The sequence below is a fragment of the Cryptomeria japonica genome, chromosome 9 (assembly GCF_030272615.1).
Source record: "Cryptomeria japonica chromosome 9, Sugi_1.0, whole genome shotgun sequence".
NCBI lineage: Eukaryota > Viridiplantae > Streptophyta > Pinopsida > Cupressales > Cupressaceae > Cryptomeria > Cryptomeria japonica.
In genome coordinates, this window is record NC_081413.1 from 239586612 (window position 1) to 239607224 (window position 20613).

Below are 20613 nucleotides of genomic sequence, written 5' to 3' on the forward strand. Positions count from 1 at the left end.
TTCATCATTTAAAAATAACCATTTAACCAAACTTGCTACAAACATGAATTTAGCTATCTGATTATTGATCAATCACACAAAAGGGTCTTATTTAATTTAGTCCCTTTAATTTACGAATGTGTAAAAAAAACATTTAATCTAATTAAATACTTAGGATTTAATAATCATTTTTTACCAAATGCACAACACGCAACCCAAGAAACCCAAACAAATACACGACCCGCATACAACCAAAAGAGAAACTGACGAACGACTGACGACGCTCACTAGAGCACGACTAAGGTAAAACGTAGGGTCTTACGACTACCTAATCCAATTCCTTAGGACCAATGAGATACACTCAAACTTGCGAAACCAGGTGGAGACGAATCTCGTACCTATGTGGTACTATACTTGCAATCTAACAATGAACCACACATGCATACATATATATTGAATGAAAGTGTTAGCCCGAAATTAATAACACGAATCAGAAGAACAATTAATCTTACATAAGGATCGATGCGAAAACAACATTTACAGGTACACACAATAAGCATAATACCTGACTATAACATTACAACATGGTAAATCAACCATCCAAGAAAGCTACTTAAAAAGTCAACCAAGGTCAAACCGGTTTTAAAAATCTGATTAGGGCAAGAGGTACTACATCCTTTCTTTCCGTAACTGATTAGTTTTTCCTTCTATTCTTCCAACTAGACCCATCGCCACCATAAGTGTTTTCTAGTCCACCTATCATATGTGTTACAAGATCAGTATCCTTCAATACTGTTTTAACTTTTCTGAGTATTTGCTGCTTTGACACCTGCCTCTCTGCTACTGATAAGTACTCACATTTATCTATTCCCTTTACAAAATTCATAACTGAACCCTTTAACTGAATGTTATCTTTTTCAAGTATTGCTAGCTTCTCAACAACTTTCAATGCCAGCATGCGTTCTATGCATGCTTTTCCTCCTAATTCTACTAGATCCTCAAGACAGTGCATACTAATCTCATTTGTTTTCAATGATTTACTCTCAAGTAATTGTACTAGTTTTTCAATTTGTCTTGTTTTCAAGATTCTATCTACAATCAAGTTCCTCCCTGCTCCTAGAAGAAGCTGATGAACTGCCATGTAAGCTGCATCTTGCAGTTCTGGGAATTTGCAAGACATTACCAAAAACAAGTCCTCAACAATATTGAACTTCAGAATTTTCCTGATACATGATTCACCTCCTGAACAACCCAATTTCATAAGCAAAAAAATTGCCTCAGATTTTAATCTATTCTTTTCAGGTAACCTGTGCTGTAGCTGTTCTGCTAAGTTTTCTATAAGCACAGTTTGCAAAATCATATCTCTAATCTTGGGCGAATCTGCCTTTTCAACAATAGGAACAAGATCCTGCATTGCTTTAATTGCAATTTTGGTTTCTCTGTTTAAAATGTTGCTAACAAGCTCTTCCACTGCCTCTTTCTCTTGCAAGGAAGGTACTAACCTTTCTGAAATTGTGAGTTTCTCTAAGCTAAGCCGTGCATGCCATGGCAAATTCTCCATGATTCCTGAACTTAGAAATCCATGAACTAAATCAGAACCTCCCAATTCATAAAAAGATTTCAATGTGACAACAGTGCGATGTTGAGCAACCTCAGAGCCATTCTCCAGTAGCCCTATCAACTTTCTCTCCATGCCAGCCATGAAAATTTTCTGTACTGCCTTTTCTTTTCCAGCCTTTGCTAGGCTCATGAATATTCTCAGGACATTATCATGCAATTCTTCAAAATCTGGGTCTAGCAAATCCACCAAAATTGTCATGGGAATTTTATTCAGTATTTCATTTGCCATATCTTCCCTTCCAAATTCAGCTACTCTTGCCAACACTGTAGCAACTTCTGTCTGGACCACTGGATTGTTGCAGGTTTCTAGAAGTTCTGTCAGCTTCTCAATAACATCCATATTTTCAATACTTTCCATGTATTGCATATAATCATCTTCACTAAAGAAATTGGCCATGGACCTTGCAACAGCAGCTTGAAGATCTTGAGATCCTATTGAAATTAACTCTACTATACCTGGACCTACAAGACTCCTAAAATTTGCGCTGCTTGTTTCTAATTCTGTAACTGACTTGCTAGCTAGAAGAGCTTGATAGATTGCCTCCAAAGTTACAACCACTTGTTTCTCATGCACTGATCTTAGATATCCCTTCAGCTTCTGTTCTGCAACTTTCTTTACTTTTTCTTTTCCAAAGACAAAAAGCCATGGAGCAACAGCTGCAGAAGCTTCAGGTCTTGCATCAATCAGAAGCATCTTAAGTGCATCATGCACCTTGTTGTCAAGGTAAAGGGAAACCATATCATGTAAATGATACATCTCATGTGTCTCTGCTCTTGTTAACAATGAACCTTTTGTCAGCAAAGAACCTTCTATAAGTTTGTTTGCCACAAGAAGAAAATTACTATCCTGCCCTAGAGCAGACCATACAGCTTCAAGGCATATCTCAGGGACAGGTTCAGCCCATGAAAGTGCTGCAAATGCAATAAAAAGATCTCTAGAATGAGAAGCCATTGCTTCCAGACTAAATTCAAAAGAACCATATATAGTAGCAGCATTTTCAGCCTCTTTTTCATTCAAATATGGGACTGGAACAGGAGCATACGTAGCAAATGTTTGAAGGTTGCTTACAGCCTTTTCCCATTTCTCTGATCGATTTTCCTTCCTTAGTGCTTTTCCAATTACAGCAACTGTGAGAGGATGATGACCACATCGATTAAGCAAGCTTTCAGCCACGTCCTGTGCAATTTAGGATACGTAGTCACTGATGAGCAACATGTTTCAAAATAGTCTTAGTTTCCCAAAACTTGAAAAAGGCATTCTTAAATAGAGCATGTGGAAAATACAAACAAATGGAAAATATTGGAACTTTCATTATGCAGGCCTTCAGCATGCCTGATCTTTTAAAGCAAGTAGTTTAACATTTTGGGGACAAACTTGTTAATTAACACCATAGTTCTAAAAAAGAAGGGAAAGCATTATATAAAATTTAAATTCACCCTCAAGTTATTCAAGTTCCAGTTCACACTGTAATCCTTAGACTACAATGCCAATCAATTTTTGGTCTGCCTTTGCTCTGTGCAGATTAATAAGTCACCCTAAATTTCTCAAATAACCTTAAGCAAATTAAGGTGGGCAGATATTATCAATATGTATTCAATGATCTTATTTCAAAACCCTTATTAACTGAAGTCTACGATTTTACAGTGCTTATTACTGACAACACTACTACTCAAAACAAAGACATAACATGCATTCGTATGTGTATTATTAAACATTAGATGCAATGAAATAACAAGTTTTCACGTGCAAGTTATTCAAGTTCCAGTCCAAACTGTGATCCTTAGACTACAATGCCAATATATTTTAGTCTGCTTTTGTTCTGTGTAGATTATTAAGTGTCACTAAATTTCTCAAAGAACCTTAAGCAAATTACCGTGGGTAGCTATAATGATATAATCAATATGTAATCAATGATCTTATTTCAAAACCTTTGTTAACTGAAGTCTATGATTTTACAGTGTCTATTACTGACAAGTGACAACTCTAGTACTTCTCAAAACAAAGATGTAACATGTATTTGCATATGTATTATTACACATTAGATGCACTGAAATAACAAAGGGAAAGAAACACTAGATGCATGTATCAAGGATTGGTTGCATAAGTTACACCCATTATAAGAAATTAGAATCAACCATGTCTGTAATCCAAGAATGGTCTAGAAAATTCCAACAAGACCTAGGTAAAGAAACCAACATTAATAAAGATCATTGCATAAGAAAGATGGAAATTACAGATTCACATATATCTAGAGGGAAAAAGGGAACAACTCTTTTTTGAGCACTCGACAATAAATCCATTTTCATTGGAGACCGTTGATAACTTTTCACTGCCTACCATTGGTCATTTTCATTTGAAACCATTCATGACCGAAGTGGAAAAATACCTTGTCTTTAAAACCCTAGAACTTGTGCAGTCAAAATTAAAATTTAGTTCCTTTTTTATGCTGTGAAAAACTTTACAAGGAATCCACTGTTGAGGATAATATTTGATTATTTTTACTGCAGGCAGTACTTTTTGAGTTTATAATAGTATGAATCTAGTTTCTCGCAACAGACAAATATATGTCAGAATAACCAAGCTTTTTTATAAGGCATGTGCACAATTTATTGTTGTATTTCCATGTAATCGCAGATTGATTGAGGCTAATAGTCAAAAATGCATTGTAAATAATTTCCTCACCATTGAAGCAGTCCAGGAGTTTTCTCATTCTGCATTTACTACTTCATTATTAGTTTGGCATTGATGTTTTATATAAAAAGCAACTGCTTCAAAATGATGAGTCAATGTTGTCACGTGTATCACAAACCAATTACACTATGTACTTAAAAGAGGTTCACTATGGTTATGGAAGCAATCTTTTGTTAAAGGAAGGCTTACAAAGTTTTTAAAAGAAGACAAAGATTATGTTCACATGATAGAACCTACCAGTTCTATGCGTACAAGGTTTACATGGTCAATTTGAGTCTCTTACATCTGGTAAACTGAAAAGGAGATTGAATGCAATAGTAATCTTCAATATATGCTGTCTTTGTAAATTTTCTAAATCACTTGCTGAATGGGAAAGGAAAATTAACACCCAGTATTGCCAGAGTATCTTGATTGTAAGATTGCAAGAAAGACAGAGGTATTTGTTAAAGTTTGATCAGATTTAGAGGTTATAGTATTTTTAAATATTTCTATATAATATGTTGATCACAATGTCTCTATAATTTCTTCTTGGATATATATTAATATCAATGTAATATGAATATATATCAATCTGCAGAATTCTTGATATCAATATTAATATGGAGATGCTTCAATACAATGAGATTGCAATGCAGATCAGAACTGTATATATAATGCTGCCGATATATACTTGATCCAACGATTCCAAAATATATATATATATATATATATATATTGCTGAGACTTGTTTAGCACTTATCGATTTCAGTAACTCCCAAGTCATATTGGATCGAATATAAATATTAATGAGTGGAGACATGTCTCCGTAGGGACATGTCTCTACGCGGACATAGTCCACGTAGAGACATGTCTCTACGTAGACATGTCTGTCCACTGAACACAAACTAATGTTAATCAGTGTGTGTTGGCTGTTAATTATCATTGATACTAATATCGATTCATGTTGTAATTTTAACCAAGGTCGATACTCATTATCGAACCGTAATGACATCAATGCAACATTAATATATATGATATCGGTATCATAGTATGCTATCATTGATAGCATAGTATGATATCGATATCAGCAATGTGGATATCGATACTCAATATCGATGTATGTCTAAATTAATATCAACAATGTGATTAGTATTAACAGCATGATTAAAGTTAATGATATGAACAAAATTAACAGCATGATTAATAATAGTTATATTTCAATCATGTATATGATAACCAATAATCATAGCAGAATACAGAAGAAGGATAGAGATCAAATGCTCAAGGCTGGTAGGCCACTTATGCATTTGATTTCATCGATAGGAATAATCCGATCGAAGCTACAATTCATTAACAGTATTAGTGTAAAATTGTAAATATACCAGCATTGACAGCAGACCAAGACAACTGTTTCTAGCAAATAGAAAAGATGTCTGCAGTTCACTGATAAAATTCTCTTCACTATTCATGATGCAAGAGCATCGTCTTCATTACAATGACGAAGACTATTGTCAGTGTTCAACGACAATGTTTCTTGCACTTGCTGATGAAGAACATCTCTCATGCTTGTTGAAGCAAGGTGCTGAGGAGTTTGATCGTCTCCTAGATAAAGAATATGTATAATGTTCTAAGAGAAGTTGCTAATCTGATAGAGCTTGTGTCTGGAAAACTGTTGGAGTAGCAGACTATATACTTCATAAATGATGTCATTTTACATGTCTGGTGGTTAAGAATTAAAATATCCCACTGAAAGGTGGGCCATATAAATAGTACACCAAGGGAGAATAATAATTAATTATTCTCTCAAAACCTCTGTCTCTCTGCTTCACAACAGTGATGTGTTCTACAGTCACAAGCAAATGAAAATTGTGTGTGTCGTGACGTTTTCACACATCGCCCCATTACAAATGGGGACCCCCACTTTCTTTGCTTTCTAGGTTAGCTGTCTTAGCTTAGCCGTTGGTAGTTTTAGAGTCTTTAGCTATTAGCCTTTCATTTGTGAGAGGTGTAGTTTCTCAAGTGACCAGGAGGAAATCAGGTTAAGTATCTCTCTTTAGGATGACTCATCTTTTGCTTGCAAAACTAGGGATGAAATGCTAAATTAGGTTAAGGCATGAAAATTTCCTTTGATTACCTGAGATCAGCAACCAAGGCATTGACGACACTTCCTTTGCCTAGCCAGGGCATAATCCCTTCCACTTCTCCCAGCACCGCCAATGGATGCCCAAACCCGATCACTCCCATTTCTATTCCTCACCATTACCATCACCATTTCACCTTTCCATTCCCCTCACCTTCACCTTAATCTCCTATCCTCGACCTCCCCTTTCATTTCCTTCTCCCTTACCTCCCATCTCCTTCCATTTCTTTCCATTCATCTTACCCTTCCCTTCACCTACCTTCCTTCCTTCTTTTCTTCCCTTCCATCTCCCACCATTTCCACTTCCCCTCACTTCCTTCCATTTCACCCCATATCCTTTACCCACCTACCTTCCTATCCACCATCTACCTTTCCACTCCCCCTTCCTACCTTTACCTTTACCTTTACCTTTACCCCCACTACCACTTCCATCTCCTACATTTACACCTACCTCTACCTTCACGTACACCTACCTTCACTTTCACCTACACCTACCTTTGCCTACACCTACATCCTCTACCCTCCATTTCACACCCCTTACCCCTCTACTTCCCTTAGCATCCCTTTCCACCCTCTACCTTTCTATCTTCCTACCCTTACTCCCCTTAGCCTACCCTTTCCCTACATCCCTACCTTACCCCTTCCATTTCCATCCCCTTCCCTTCCTACCTTCCACTACCCCTTACACCTCCCACATCCTTTATCCCTTACTACCACTTCCTACCCCCTCACACCTTCCACCTTAACCCCCGTGGCATCTTTCCTTACCTCTCCCTCACAACTCATCTTTTTCACTTCCAACCCATGACACCTCACATTCCTCTCCTTCTCTACCGTATTATATTACTTGCGCCCCACAAACCTTATGGTGGAGATTTAAAAGGTTTTTAAGGCATTAATAATGCATTTCAAGCACCAACAGCACTTCTTTTGACTGTCCAAGTCAGCAACCTATGAGATAAGTCATTTGTTTTGCCAATGAGGAAGAGCATTTAACATTGTAAAAACTTCCATTGCCACCGAAGAAGTACGAAATACTTCCATTGCCTTCTAAAAAGTACGAAATTCTTCTATTGCCTCCCAAATAGTCCAAATTTTTTCCTTTGCCACTTCAAAAGTCCGATGCACTTCCATTGACTCCCAAAAAGTACGAAGTACTTCCTTTGCTATTTGAAAAGTCCGAATTTCTTCTTGTGATCATGCCAAGCAACGATAGGCAATGAAGATTATTGATGAAATTTGTATATCCATACCACTAGGGATTTGCTGATTGTAAGTTTGTCTTGTGTGGTCAACTGGAATTCTTAAATGAGCCTAACTTCAATTGTTATTCACACTTTGATATGCATTGCCTTGATGGTATCCTTCTTGTTGATAGTGATTTGAACATCATTTTGGCTTTCCTTAGAAGATTGCACTAAGCTTTGTGGAGTTGTTGCTTTGCATGTCAAAGCAAGGCTTAGTTGAATTTCATCCAATCGTTCATTGTCTCTTGCATTCTTAGGATTAGATTAGACTCCTTGAACCTTATGTCTTTTGCCCTTTTTTCTCAAGCTAGTAGTTAGAATCTAAGTTCCAGCAATGTCCAAACGTTCAACATTCAAGTATTCAACGTAAGTCCCCTTGGATTACCAGCAATCACATCAACCAATTGAGCTATCCACATGTCATGACCTGACTATAGAAACCTTGGAGTCGTCTTGGTTGATCACATCATTTAGCATCCAAGAAGATTTTGATCAAGGGAGGATAGAATACTTCTGGTACTTTATTTTGTGTTCGATTGTGCTAAAAAACACATCAACAGTGTGTTACAATAAAAGTCAAATATTTGCAAAGCTGGATAGATTTTGTCTTCATCCCTTTAAATCAAGAATAATGTCTAGTTTTTTGTAAATAGTACTAGCCATATATTAAGGTGACTATAATTAGTCTAGTGACTAATCTATAATATTTGTTGTAAATTTGTAACATTCCATTTTAATAAAAATGTTTCTCAATATCTGTGTGCTGTATTTTAGTATATTCCAGTCTCAGAATATTCTACAGCACTTTCCATAACCCTGCCTTTTGTAAATTTCTCTAAGAAGAGGCCTCAAAATTCTTAGCAAAAATCTTAAAAATTTTAGCTAGCAAAAATTATTGTTGCCAAAAGAAAATAATCCACAGTTTGATGATTTCCATCCTTCCTTCTATCTGTATCATCCTACCACAGCCTCAGTTGGACAAAAAGACTGAACCTGTTAACATGAGTACACCTATATAACTGCAGAACTCATTTACCAGCACTACAAGGAAGTGGACCTTACAATGAAAGCATTTGCAAACTGTGGGATGCACTAGTATTAGACCATTCAATAGATATTTTATTATCAACTCATTGCTAAAATAGCAAACACATAAACCTTAGATGACAGGAGAAACACTATATCTAACTCCATAGTCTTTTCTGTTAATGCATTAGTAGCTTCTGCAAGATAAGACTTCTCTAACCCATTAACCTCCTTTATTCTGTTATGGTTTATTCATCTATGCTATTAGATTATCTGATTTATGCTTTCCGAACTGAATATGTTTATCAGATTGTAACATTGATCATGATTATGATATTGGCATTGGATAAAGATGGATTAGATCGACGACTTGCTTAACATAGTTAAGTGTCGATCTAAATGCTATCGGGCTAATAACCCGATAGCATATGTAATGCTATTTGTTATCGGGTTTAATTCATACCGATAAACATCTATAATCGGGCCATTAACAAAGCATCATAACTAACACCGTTTCAACCGAGTGTTTAAGTATTAAATGTTAGTTACCAAACATAACCGAAATCGGGATGTGCAATATGGAAAGACACCGATCAATAGGTGCCTTGATCGGTCATGTCTAAAAGACATGACCGATCAAGACATCTATTGACCGGTCTTCTAAAACATATAAAGCCCGACATGAATCATTTGGAGAAGACATAAAAAAATATTAATGATCTCTCTCCTTCAGCCTACAACAAAACAATCAGATTATCAGACAATTTAATCATATAAAATTCTCACATATATAATTTGTTCTTTTATTGCAATTGAATAAAACTTTACATGGTATCAGAGCGAGGCTAATCGAATCTGAGGCTATTCAATTTCTGAATAATTCAAGAACAAAATTATATATTACATCACATTTCCAAAATGGCCAGCGCTATTAGATTCGAAGATAGACTCAGAGGTAGCAATGATTTCTCAGCTTGGAAGTTTAGAATCAAAATGATTTTGATAGAAAACAAAGTTGATTCATATGTTCAAACTGAAAGTGCAGCACCTGAGAATGAACCCGACAAAACAGCATGGATTGAGGGAAATGAAAAGGCTATTAAAATAATAGTTGATGGGGTAAGAAACAACATAATGCCCATCATAAAGAAACAAGAGACGGCTTACAAAATGTTCAAAGCACTTGAAAGGACATTTGAGATATCAAATGCAAGTCGTACTCTGGCATTGAAACGAGAGATAAATCATATCACGGTGAACAAAGGGGAGACAATCAACTCCTACTTCATGCGAATATCAACCCTAAGAGATGAACTTGAAACCCTTGATTATGAGATCCAGAGTAAAGAATTAACACTCATTGCTCTAGATGGGTTGCCCAGTGGATGGAATACATTTGTCCAAGGCATTAGTGCAAGGTCCAAATATCCTAAGTTTGAAAGGTTAAGAGATGATTGTCTCCAAGAAGAGTCAAGATCGAACAAAATAAAATTAAAACCCTAAGAACTGACAAAGGGGGGGAATATACTTCAGAATTATTTAAAGATTTTTGTAAAAATTCAGGGATTAAGAGGGAGTTAATAATACCTTATAATCCTCAACAAAATGGGGTAGCTGAGAGGAAAAATAGGACTATTGTAGAAGCTACCAAAGCCATGATCCTTGATCAAAATCTAAATATCAAACTTTGGGCAAAAGCAACTAGCACTGCGGTATATATACAAAACAGATGTCCTCACTCCCACCTTGAAGATAAAACTCCTAAAGAAGTCTTCACCAAAATAAAGCCAGATATCAGCCACCTTAGGATATTTGGGTGTCATGTCTATATACATGTACCTAAAGAGAAAAGACTAAAACTAGAACCTTCTGGAAAAAGAGGAATACTTGTAGGATATAGTGAAACATCCAAGGCCTATAGAATTTATATACAAGGTCAAAGAAATATTGAACTTAGTAGAAATGTAATCTTTGAAGAAGACTAAGCCTTCAAAAGAGCCCAAAGTACAATAGAACCTGAAATCTATATCCCTTTCCTAACATAGAAGAAGATCCTACTCCTGAGCTTCAGAGGGAGAATCTTGAGGAGAGTATAGGTGAAACTCAAAACCCACCTAGAGAAAAACTCAAGAAAAGACCACTATGGGCCACCAAGACTGTAACAGAAGCTCAGAACTTTGCTGCTCCTTCAGGAACCTTCAGGGAAAGTAAAAGGCCTAATAAATTCACTAGCTATGTTGCCCTTATGAATGATCTCTCTAAAGTTGAACCAAACAATGTATCAGATGCACTTGAACATCAAGTATGGAAGGATGCCATGTCTGAAGAGTATCAATCCATTATGAAGAATGATGTTTGGGAGATTGTTCCTAGGCCAACTAAGAAATTTGTTGTTTCATCTAAATGGTTTTTCAAGATCAAACATGCTACAGATGGCAGTATTGAAAACCACAAGGCCAGATTTGTAGCTAGAGGGTTCTCACAAAGGGAAGGAATAGATTATGAAGAAACATTTGCACCTGTTGCCAGATATACATCGGTAAGAATTGTACTAGCCATTGCAGCAGCAAAGGGATGGAAGGTACACCAGATGGATGTTAAGACAACATTTTTAAATGGTGAGATCTCAGAAGAAGTCTAGCTAGAGCAACCTGAAGGGTTTGAAATTCATAATGCAGAGTCTCATGTATGTAGACTTAAGAAAGCTCTCTATGGGCTCAAACAGGCTCCCAGGGCCTGGAGATGATCACCTTATAGATCAATGCAAGAAAGATCTATCCACAGAATTTGATATGAAGGACTTGGGACTACTTCATTACTTCCTAGGGTTAGAAGTATGGCAGAATTCCAATAACATTGTACTAAACCAAGGAAAGTACACCTTGGACATTTTGACGAGATTTAGAATGCTAAACTGTAGGCCCATGACCTCTCCTATGGAAACCAACTTACATAAACTTAAAGAAGCAGCAGCAGAATCACAATCCACTGATCCTACTCAGTACAGGCAGATGATTGGGTCCCTAATGTATCTATTAAATACAAGGCCAAATATTTGTTATGCTGTTAATGCTCTAAGTCGGTTTATGTGTGAACCTAAGGAGATACACCTGGTAGCAGTAAAACATATTATGAGATACTTACAAGGTACCCTAAACCTTGGTCTTAAATATGAGAAAGTTGATATAGATCTACACGGATTTACAAATTTAGATTGGGCTGGCAACATGACTGACAGAAAAAACACTTCAGGGTGTTGTTTCAGTTTAGGTTCAGCCATGATATCTTGGATCAGCAAAAAGTAGTCTTCTATAGCTCAAAGTTCCACCGAGGCCGAATATATTGCAGCTTCTATGGCTGCCCAAGAGGCAGTATGGCTTAGGAAGTTGCTTGTGGGATTGTTTGGAGAACCTATGAAACCTACTATTATTCATTGTGACAATCAGAGCTGCATAAAACTTTCATTAAATCCAGTATTCCATGACAGGTCCAAACATATTGAGATCCCATACCACTATGTACGAGATATGGTTGACAGGAATGTAATTCAATTAGAATATGTTTGTACAGGAGATCAAACTGCAGACATTCTGACCAAACCTCTTTCCAGAGTGAAGATTGATCACTTCAAAAAAGGTTTAGGTATGATAGAAAGGTAATCTGCTTTGTAAATAAGATGTTTAATGTGTAAACTTCTTTTGTCATGTTGGGACATTTTGGGTTTCACCCCCTGTGTTCATATCTAAGAGGTGACGATCTCTCAGATTATGAACACTTGTATGCAGACATCATAAGGTGGTGATCTTATGATTCTCTAAACCAGTTATCATGTTGGATCTCTGGTATGTCATGGATGTGCCATGATGGTGTTGTGGTAAAACATTTGTATAAAATGTTTGTGCACATATCATAACCTGGATAAGATGAGAATTTAACCATCCTCATATGTTTATCCGTAGTATTGTGTGTTTAGGCAATATTGATATCACGTGTTTAGGTGATATCTTGTCATAATGAAATGATGAATCTTCTATATCACATGGTTAGGTGATACTCTATGTCACATACTTAGAGTGATGTTTTATATTTGTATCTTGTGTCCTGATGGTACTTCATATCATATGTGTAGATGATATATATTCTTGGAGACTGACATTATTTTGGTTATGAAAGAGAAATGTGATGCAGGTTACTTTATCTATCTTCCAAAGCTAAGAGGGAGTGTTAATGCATTAGTAGCTTCTCCAAGATAAGACTTCTCTAACCCATTAACCTCCTTTATTCTGTTATGGTTTATTCATCTATGCTATTAGATTATCTGATTTATGCTTTCTGAACTGAATATGTTTATTAGATTGTAACATTGATCATGATTATGATATTGGCATTGGATAAAGATGGATTAGATCGATGACTTGCTTAACATAGTTAAGAGTCGATCTAAATGCTATCGGGCTAATAACCCGATAGCATATTAATGTCGATTCATTTATGAATCGGCATTAATATGCTATCGGGGTATTAACCCGATAGCATATGTAATGCTATTTGTTATCGGGTTTAGTTCATACCGATAAACATTTATAATCGGGCCATTAACAAAGCATCATAACTAACACCGTTTCAACCGAGTGTTTAAGTATTAAATGTTAGTTACCAAACATAACCGAAATCGGGATGTGCAATATGGAAAGACACCGATCAATAGGTGCCTTGATCGGTCATGTCTAAAAGACATGACCGGTCAAGACATCTATTGACCGGTCTTCTAAAACATATAAAGCCCAACATGAATCATTTGGAGAAGACTTATAAAATATTAATGATCTCTCTCCTTCAGCCTGCAACAAAACAATCAGATTATCAAACAATATAATCATATAAAATTCTCACATATATAATTTGTTCTTTTATTGCAATTGAATAAAACTTTACATTGTATCAGAGCGAGGCTAATCGAATCTAAGGCTATTCAAATCAACATGGGTCAAGGGAAATGAAAAAGCTATGAAGATCATAGTCGATGTAGTAAGAAATCACATCATGCCAATAATAACAAAACATGAAACTGCCTATCAGATGTTCAAATCACTCGAAAGTGCATTTGAAATAAATAATGCAAGTAGAACCCTGGCTCTAAAAAGAGAAATAAACCATATAAGTATGAACAAAGGGGAGTCAATCAATGCATATTTTATACGGATATCAGCCCTAAGGGATGAACTGGCAATGTTTGGATATGAGATCCAGAACAAAGAGCTAACACTCATTGCTCTAGATGGGTTGCTTAGTACATGGGAGACATTCGTCCAAGGCATCAGTGCAAGAGATAAATATCCAAAATTTGATAAGCTAAGAGCAGATTGTCTTCAAGAAGAGTCAAAGCTAAATAAGAAGGGGATCAAACAAAAGAATATAGATGAAGATCTCCATGTTTTAAATACCAACTCCAACAAGAAAAACAAGAAGAAACATTTCAAGAAGAGAAAGAACCGACATGACAAAAGATCATCTAAAAGAGAGAACTCTCACATTCAATGCTTTAGGTGTGATCAATATGGACACTATGCAGAAAGATGTCCAGATAGAATCAAACAACAAGCTACATTTGCAAAAGTTAAAAGGGAAGAATATGACTCTGAGAAGCATGTATTCTACTTTGCTCTCTCCAATCAAGTGTCCAATAAATCTAACACCTGGATCATTGACAGTGGGTCTTCAAGACACATCACTGGGTATAGAGAATTACTGGATTCCATTGTAGAAGAAACTGATGAGGAAGTAACCATTGGAGATGACTCTGCACATCCAGTGAAAGGCGTCGGTACCTGCACCATTAAGCTGAAGACAGGCATGTCTCTTCAACTCACTGGAGTCCTATATGTTCCTGGCATCAAGAGGAACTTAATCTCCATATCCGCACTTGAAGATGATGGGTACAAAATAACGTTCATGAATGGTAAAGTTCTAGTATTGCCACAGAACTCTTCCATCAAGAAGGCTACAACCCTAGGACATAGAAAAGGCTATTTATACGAGGTATGTACTGAATCTAAACTAGCCCTACTTCATGAAATTACAGATTCAAATGAAATTTGGCATAGAAGATTAGGTCATTTAAACTTTCATGCTTTATGTTCAATGGAAAAATTAGTAATTGGTTTGCCTAAGTTAAAACAATACCATTATGGTACATGTAAGGGGTGTGCCCTAGGCAAAAATACTAAGAGTTCCTTTCAGAACAATTCTAGGAAAACAAGCAATGTTTTAAAGCTAGTTCACTCTGACCTATGTGGGCCAATGTATGTACCATCATTAGGGGGGTTCCTTTACTATGTAATATTCATTGATGACTTCTCCAGGAAGACCTAGATCTATTTTCTTAAATGTAAGGAATCGAAAGAGATTCTCAAGAGATTTAAGGAATTCAAATCCCTCTCTGAAAACTCTTCCGAAAGGAAAATAAAAACCTTAAGGACTGATAATGGGAGGGAATACACCTCAGACATCTTTAGAGAATTTTGTAAAGCTGTTGGGATTAAGAGGGAGTTCACTGTCCCCTACAACCCCCAACAAAATGGGGTTGTTGAGAGAAAGAATAGAACCATTGTAGAGGCAGCCAAAGCCATGCTTCTTGACCAAAACTTAGAAACACATCTTTGGGCGGAAGCCTCCAACACTGCTGTATACATACAAAATAGATGCCCTCACTCCCTCATTGAAGATAAAACCCCTGAAGAAGTTTTCATAGGTATAAAACCTGACATCACTCACTTTAGGATATTCAGGTGCCCTGTTTATATTCATATACCTAAAGAGAAAAGAACAAAACTAGAACCTTCTGGAAGAAAAGGAATCTTTGTTGGGTATAGTGAAACTTCTAAAGCCTATAGGATATTTGTACCTGGACATAGTAATATTGAACTCAGTAGAGATGTAATACTTGAAGAAGACATAGCCTTCAAAAGGGCTAGATACTCAATTGAGTCAGAGACTTATGTTCCATCTTCAGACCTAGAAAAGGATCATGTTCCTGAGGTTCAAAGGGAGTATTCAGAAGAGAATGAGAATGAAGTTCAGATTCCACACCAGAAAAACCCTAAGAAAAGACCACTATGGGTTTACAAAACAATGGAAGATGCAAGGAATTTTGTAGCTCCTTCAAGGACCTTTAGATAAAGTAAGAGGCCCCAAAGATTCACTAGCTATGTAGCCTTAATGAATGATCTCTCCAAAATAGAACCTTCTAATGTATCAGAAGCACTTAAACACCAAGTATGGTAAGATGCCATGTTAGAGGAATATCAATCCATCTTAAACAATGATGTTTGGGAAATTGTTCCTAGACCAAAAGGAAAATCTATTGTTTCATCCAAGTAGCTATTCAAAATCAAACATGCTGCAGATGGTAGCATAGAGAAACATAAAGCCAGATTTGTTGCCAGAGGCTTCTCACAAAAGGAGGGAATAGACTATGATGAAACTTTCGCTCCAGTTGCTAGATACACCTCAGTCAAAGCAGCACTAGCTATTGCAGCAACCAAAGGATGGAAAGTCCATCAGATGGATGTAAAGACTGTTTTCCTGAATGGGAAAATTGAGGAGGAAGTCTACTTAGAGAAGCCAAAAGGGTTTGATATCCACAATGCAGAATCACATGTGTGCAGATTAAAGAAAGCCCTATATGGACTGGAACAAGCCCCCGGGGCCTGGTATGAAAGAATTGACAGCTACCTCATGGGATTGGGATTCTCAAAGAATGACGCAAATCCAAATTTATACTTCAAACGAATCAAAGGTGATATGTTGATATTGATCTTGTATGTTGATGATCTTTTAATTACAGGAGAAGGTCATCTTATTGATCAATGTAAGAAAGACCTTGAGAAGGAGTTTGATATGAAGGATTTAGGCCTTCTACATTACTTCCTTGGGTTGGAAGTTTGGCAAAACTCTGACAACATTGTGCTTAATCAAGGGAAGTGCACCTTAGACATATTGAAGATATTTGACATGATGAACTGCAAACCAACGACTTCTCCCATGGAAACTAATCTTCACAAACTGAAGGAGGCAACAGCAGATTCCCCATTGGTAGATCCTACACTCTACAGACAGATGATTGGATCTTTAATGTATCTAGTCAATACTAGACCTGATATCTGTTATCCAGTAAATGCCTTGAGTCAATTCATGTGTGAATCTAAGGAGATTCATCTTATGGCAATAAAACATATAATGAGATACCTTCAAGGCACTCTCAACTATGGACTCAAGTACGAGAATATTGATTTAAATCTACACGGGTTCACTAATTCAGATTGGGCTAGAAGTGTGACTGACAGGAAAAGCACCTCAGGATGCTGCTTCAGTTTGGGTTCAGCCATGATATCTTGAATTAGCAGAAAACAGTCTTCAGTAGCTCAGAGCTCTACAGAGGCTGAATATATTGCAGCTTTCATGGCTGCACGAGAAGTTGTATGGCTACGGAAGTTACTTGTGGGATTATTCGAAGGACCAATGAAGCCTACTATAATTCATTGTGACAATCAGAGTTGTATAAAACTCTCCATAAACCCTGTGTTTCATGATAGATCCAAACACATTGAGATCCCTTATCACTATGTGAGAGATAAGGTGGATAGAAATGTGATTCAGTTACAATATATCAGTACAGGAGACCAAACAATAGACATACTGACCAAACCTCTAGCCAGAGTAAAAGTTGAACACTTCAGAAAAGGTCTTGGTATGATTGAGTTATAATCAGTTTTGTAATCTGCACTAATATATGAGATGTTTAATGTGTGTAAACTTCTTTTGTCGTGATATGACTTTATGGGCTCCACCCCCTGTGTACAAATCTAAAAGGTGACGATCTTTTAGACTATGAACACTTGTATTAAACATTATGAGGTGACGATCTTGTAATGTTGATATCATGCTAACTTGATATCACTTTGACTCATGGATGTGCCATGATGTGTTATGGTAGACATTATGGGACGTAATGTCAATGCACATGCCATAACTTGGATATAAGGGAATTCAACATTCCTAAGTATTTTATATCCAAGGTATCACGTGTTATGTGATACCGATATCGCGTGTTATGTGATACCGATATCGCGTGTTATGTGATATATTCCTATGTCACTCATTATGTGATGTTTCATGTTACGAGCATATGTAATATGATCCTTTGTATTATGTAGTCATATAATACATTTTATTATGAAAAATATGATGCTTATTTCATGGGTATATAATTATCTTCCCTAGCTAAGAGGGAGTGTTGAAACTTAGTAGCTTCGGTAAGATAAATGATTGAATGAGAGACTTCATTTATCTCTCATTCAATCATCTACCTTATCGATATAACTACAATTTAAGTATAGACCTCATGATTAAATAAATGAACATGTTATAACCATCTCATATGCATAATCGATAATATTAATCATGTTGTGATCAGACCGGAATTATAACTACCATAGCTATCATATGATAGCATTGATTAAATGCTATCATATGATAACTATAATAGTTATCATTCTAAAACACATATTAATACCGAATCATTTATTCGTTGATTATGTTTAACTTATCCCAATTGGGTAACTATACATTGCCCTGATTATTAATAACTATCGGCATATGTTAAATAGCGTGACCGATAGTGATCGGTATAACACGTTAAAAAGGAAAGACGTGACCAATGATTAACAGCACAACACATAAGTAATGTGTTTATATTAACCGAAGGTGTAGCTATGCACTAATCAAGACATGTCTTGATTGGGCATGTCTAAAAGACATGACTGATCAAGGCATGCCTTGATCGATGAATCATAGGCTATAAGTACATGCAAATGAAGTGTTGGAGAAACATCGAAATTATTAATGTTATCTTCAGCAACCCGTGACACAAGGCATAGAAAATATCAATAAGGAGAATAATAATATACATAACTTCAGACTTGAACATAAATTTGAATATCATTTACATAGAGAAATAGGATGTAACCAGTTTATCATGTTTATCAACCTGAGGCCTTTTGTCAGAAAGAAAACATTGAATAATGAAATCAGAAATTCTATTTTTTGTTGCTTCTATACTCAAATCAATGAACATGTTACATTGAATATCAAATTCCATACATTATATGAATGTCTAAACTTGAATTTTGATGTTGAATACATACATACATGTGTGTCATCCCCAATAAGATCCCTTTGGACCAGAGTAATGACTCACCTGGACTTGGCGAGTCTTGACTCAAGTCACCCTGGGCAGGTCCTAGGGGCTTGTACTCAGACTTGGCCGAGTCCTAGCGAGACTTGTCGGGCTTGCCGAGTATGGGCAAGTCCTGACTCTCGGACTCAGACAGCGACAACAATAAAAAAAAGTGACAAAAAAACATTTAAAAAAGAAGGTTTTAACTTGTTTTTATTTGTTCTATATTTGATCTACAACCCTAAAAGCAAGTTCATTTCATTTTGATGGCAAAATAGGAGGAGAAAAGAGAGTTGTGAGGAAAAATAATAGTGCATTGTTGTTGTTTTTTACATTTCAACTTATTTCCTTCCAAAGAAAGAACAAGCACTACATTTTTTTGGAAGAAAGTTACAAACCCTATATTTTGTTTTGGAACAAACCCTACATTGTTTTTTTGGACAAACCATATATATTTTTTGTATTAATTTAAAATTATAAATGACCAATTCACAAATGCTCATTTTTTTTGTAATTATGTGTTATTGCAGCAGCCTTGAGCTTTTCAAAACATAATTTTCACAATGTCTACTTCTAGAACCCCAGCTAGAAAGTACCTAGCTTGGAGACATGCTGAAATTTTCCGGGACAAAACAAAGAAGAAGCAAAATGTATAAATTGCAAAACAATTTTTCATAGAGGCAATAATAGATTGAAATATCATCTTGCCCACATAGCTTTCTATGGCTATGTTTTGCAATCAGGCACCTCCTGAGGCTATTCTTGAGGTGCAAGTGCAATTAGAAACCTTTGAAATGCAAAAAGAATTGATAAAGAGGCAAAGGGAGGAGTTGGCAAGCATTGGTGATGTTGGAGAGGCTTCTTCCATACCTCCATTTCATCCTAATGCTAGTTCTCGTGCTAGTGTTAGTGCTACTACTATTGCTAGTGCTGGTGCTAATGCTAATGGTAGTGTGTTGGTGTGTTTTTAATGCACGGATAACTCAAAATAAAATACCCTGAGATATCCTATTCTCTCTTGATCAAAATCTTCTATGTGTTAAACAGACAGACTGTGTGATCACAAAGACGACTCCAAGGTTCCAAATTCATGCGGATAGTCTCAGTTGGTTCGTTGTGATATGCTAGTAATCTCAAGGGGGACTTACGTAATTGTTCGAGGAGTGAATCAAACAAAAAATTTTGTTGATTGCTGATGCTTGTAACTTTTTTCTTTTTTCAGAATGATTTTGCAATAAGCTCCTTTTGATCCTACTTCTACTAAGACTTGAAAAAAAGGGCAAATGGGAGGGTTTAGGAAGATAATCTAACCCTAAGCTAATCCTATGAACTTGGGAGACTGAAAATACAAAAGTGGAATCCAAAACCAATTCTTGCTTCACCAAATTCAACAACTAGACAAGAACGGTGCAATCTTCTGAGGAAATCAAAAGATTTTCATATTACTCATATTCACCAAAAATTTTAACAATGAATAAAGCAATACAAGTTAGGTTTTCATTTACTGGTTCAAGCTACCTTTGCACGATAACTGAAAGATGTCGTTTGGAACTGAGCTCGAATCTGATTGATTTGTTACAAATTTGGGTCTTTGACAGCGAAAGTTTTGTTTGTGGTTTTTTGACAACTGTGATATTTTAAACATTTTTTTTAGGGACTTTATACTTGGAATTTAGGAACCAACGTGAAATAA

The 20613-nt window shown here is 36.2% G+C and overlaps 1 protein-coding gene across 2 annotated transcripts in view; it reads right to left on the bottom strand.

Annotated features, from left to right (window-relative positions):
- Positions 1–472: 472 nt before the first annotated feature.
- The window catches only part of LOC131067507 (uncharacterized), a 44208-nt gene continuing 24067 nt past the window's right edge, over positions 473–20613 (bottom strand). For both annotated transcript variants that reach the window (XM_059211210.1, XM_059211209.1), the window contains one exon: positions 473–2776. In XM_059211210.1, coding sequence (XP_059067193.1) covers positions 674–2776 — 2103 coding nt within the window. In that variant the 3' untranslated portion in view covers positions 473–673. The remainder of the gene's footprint in view (positions 2777–20613) is intronic.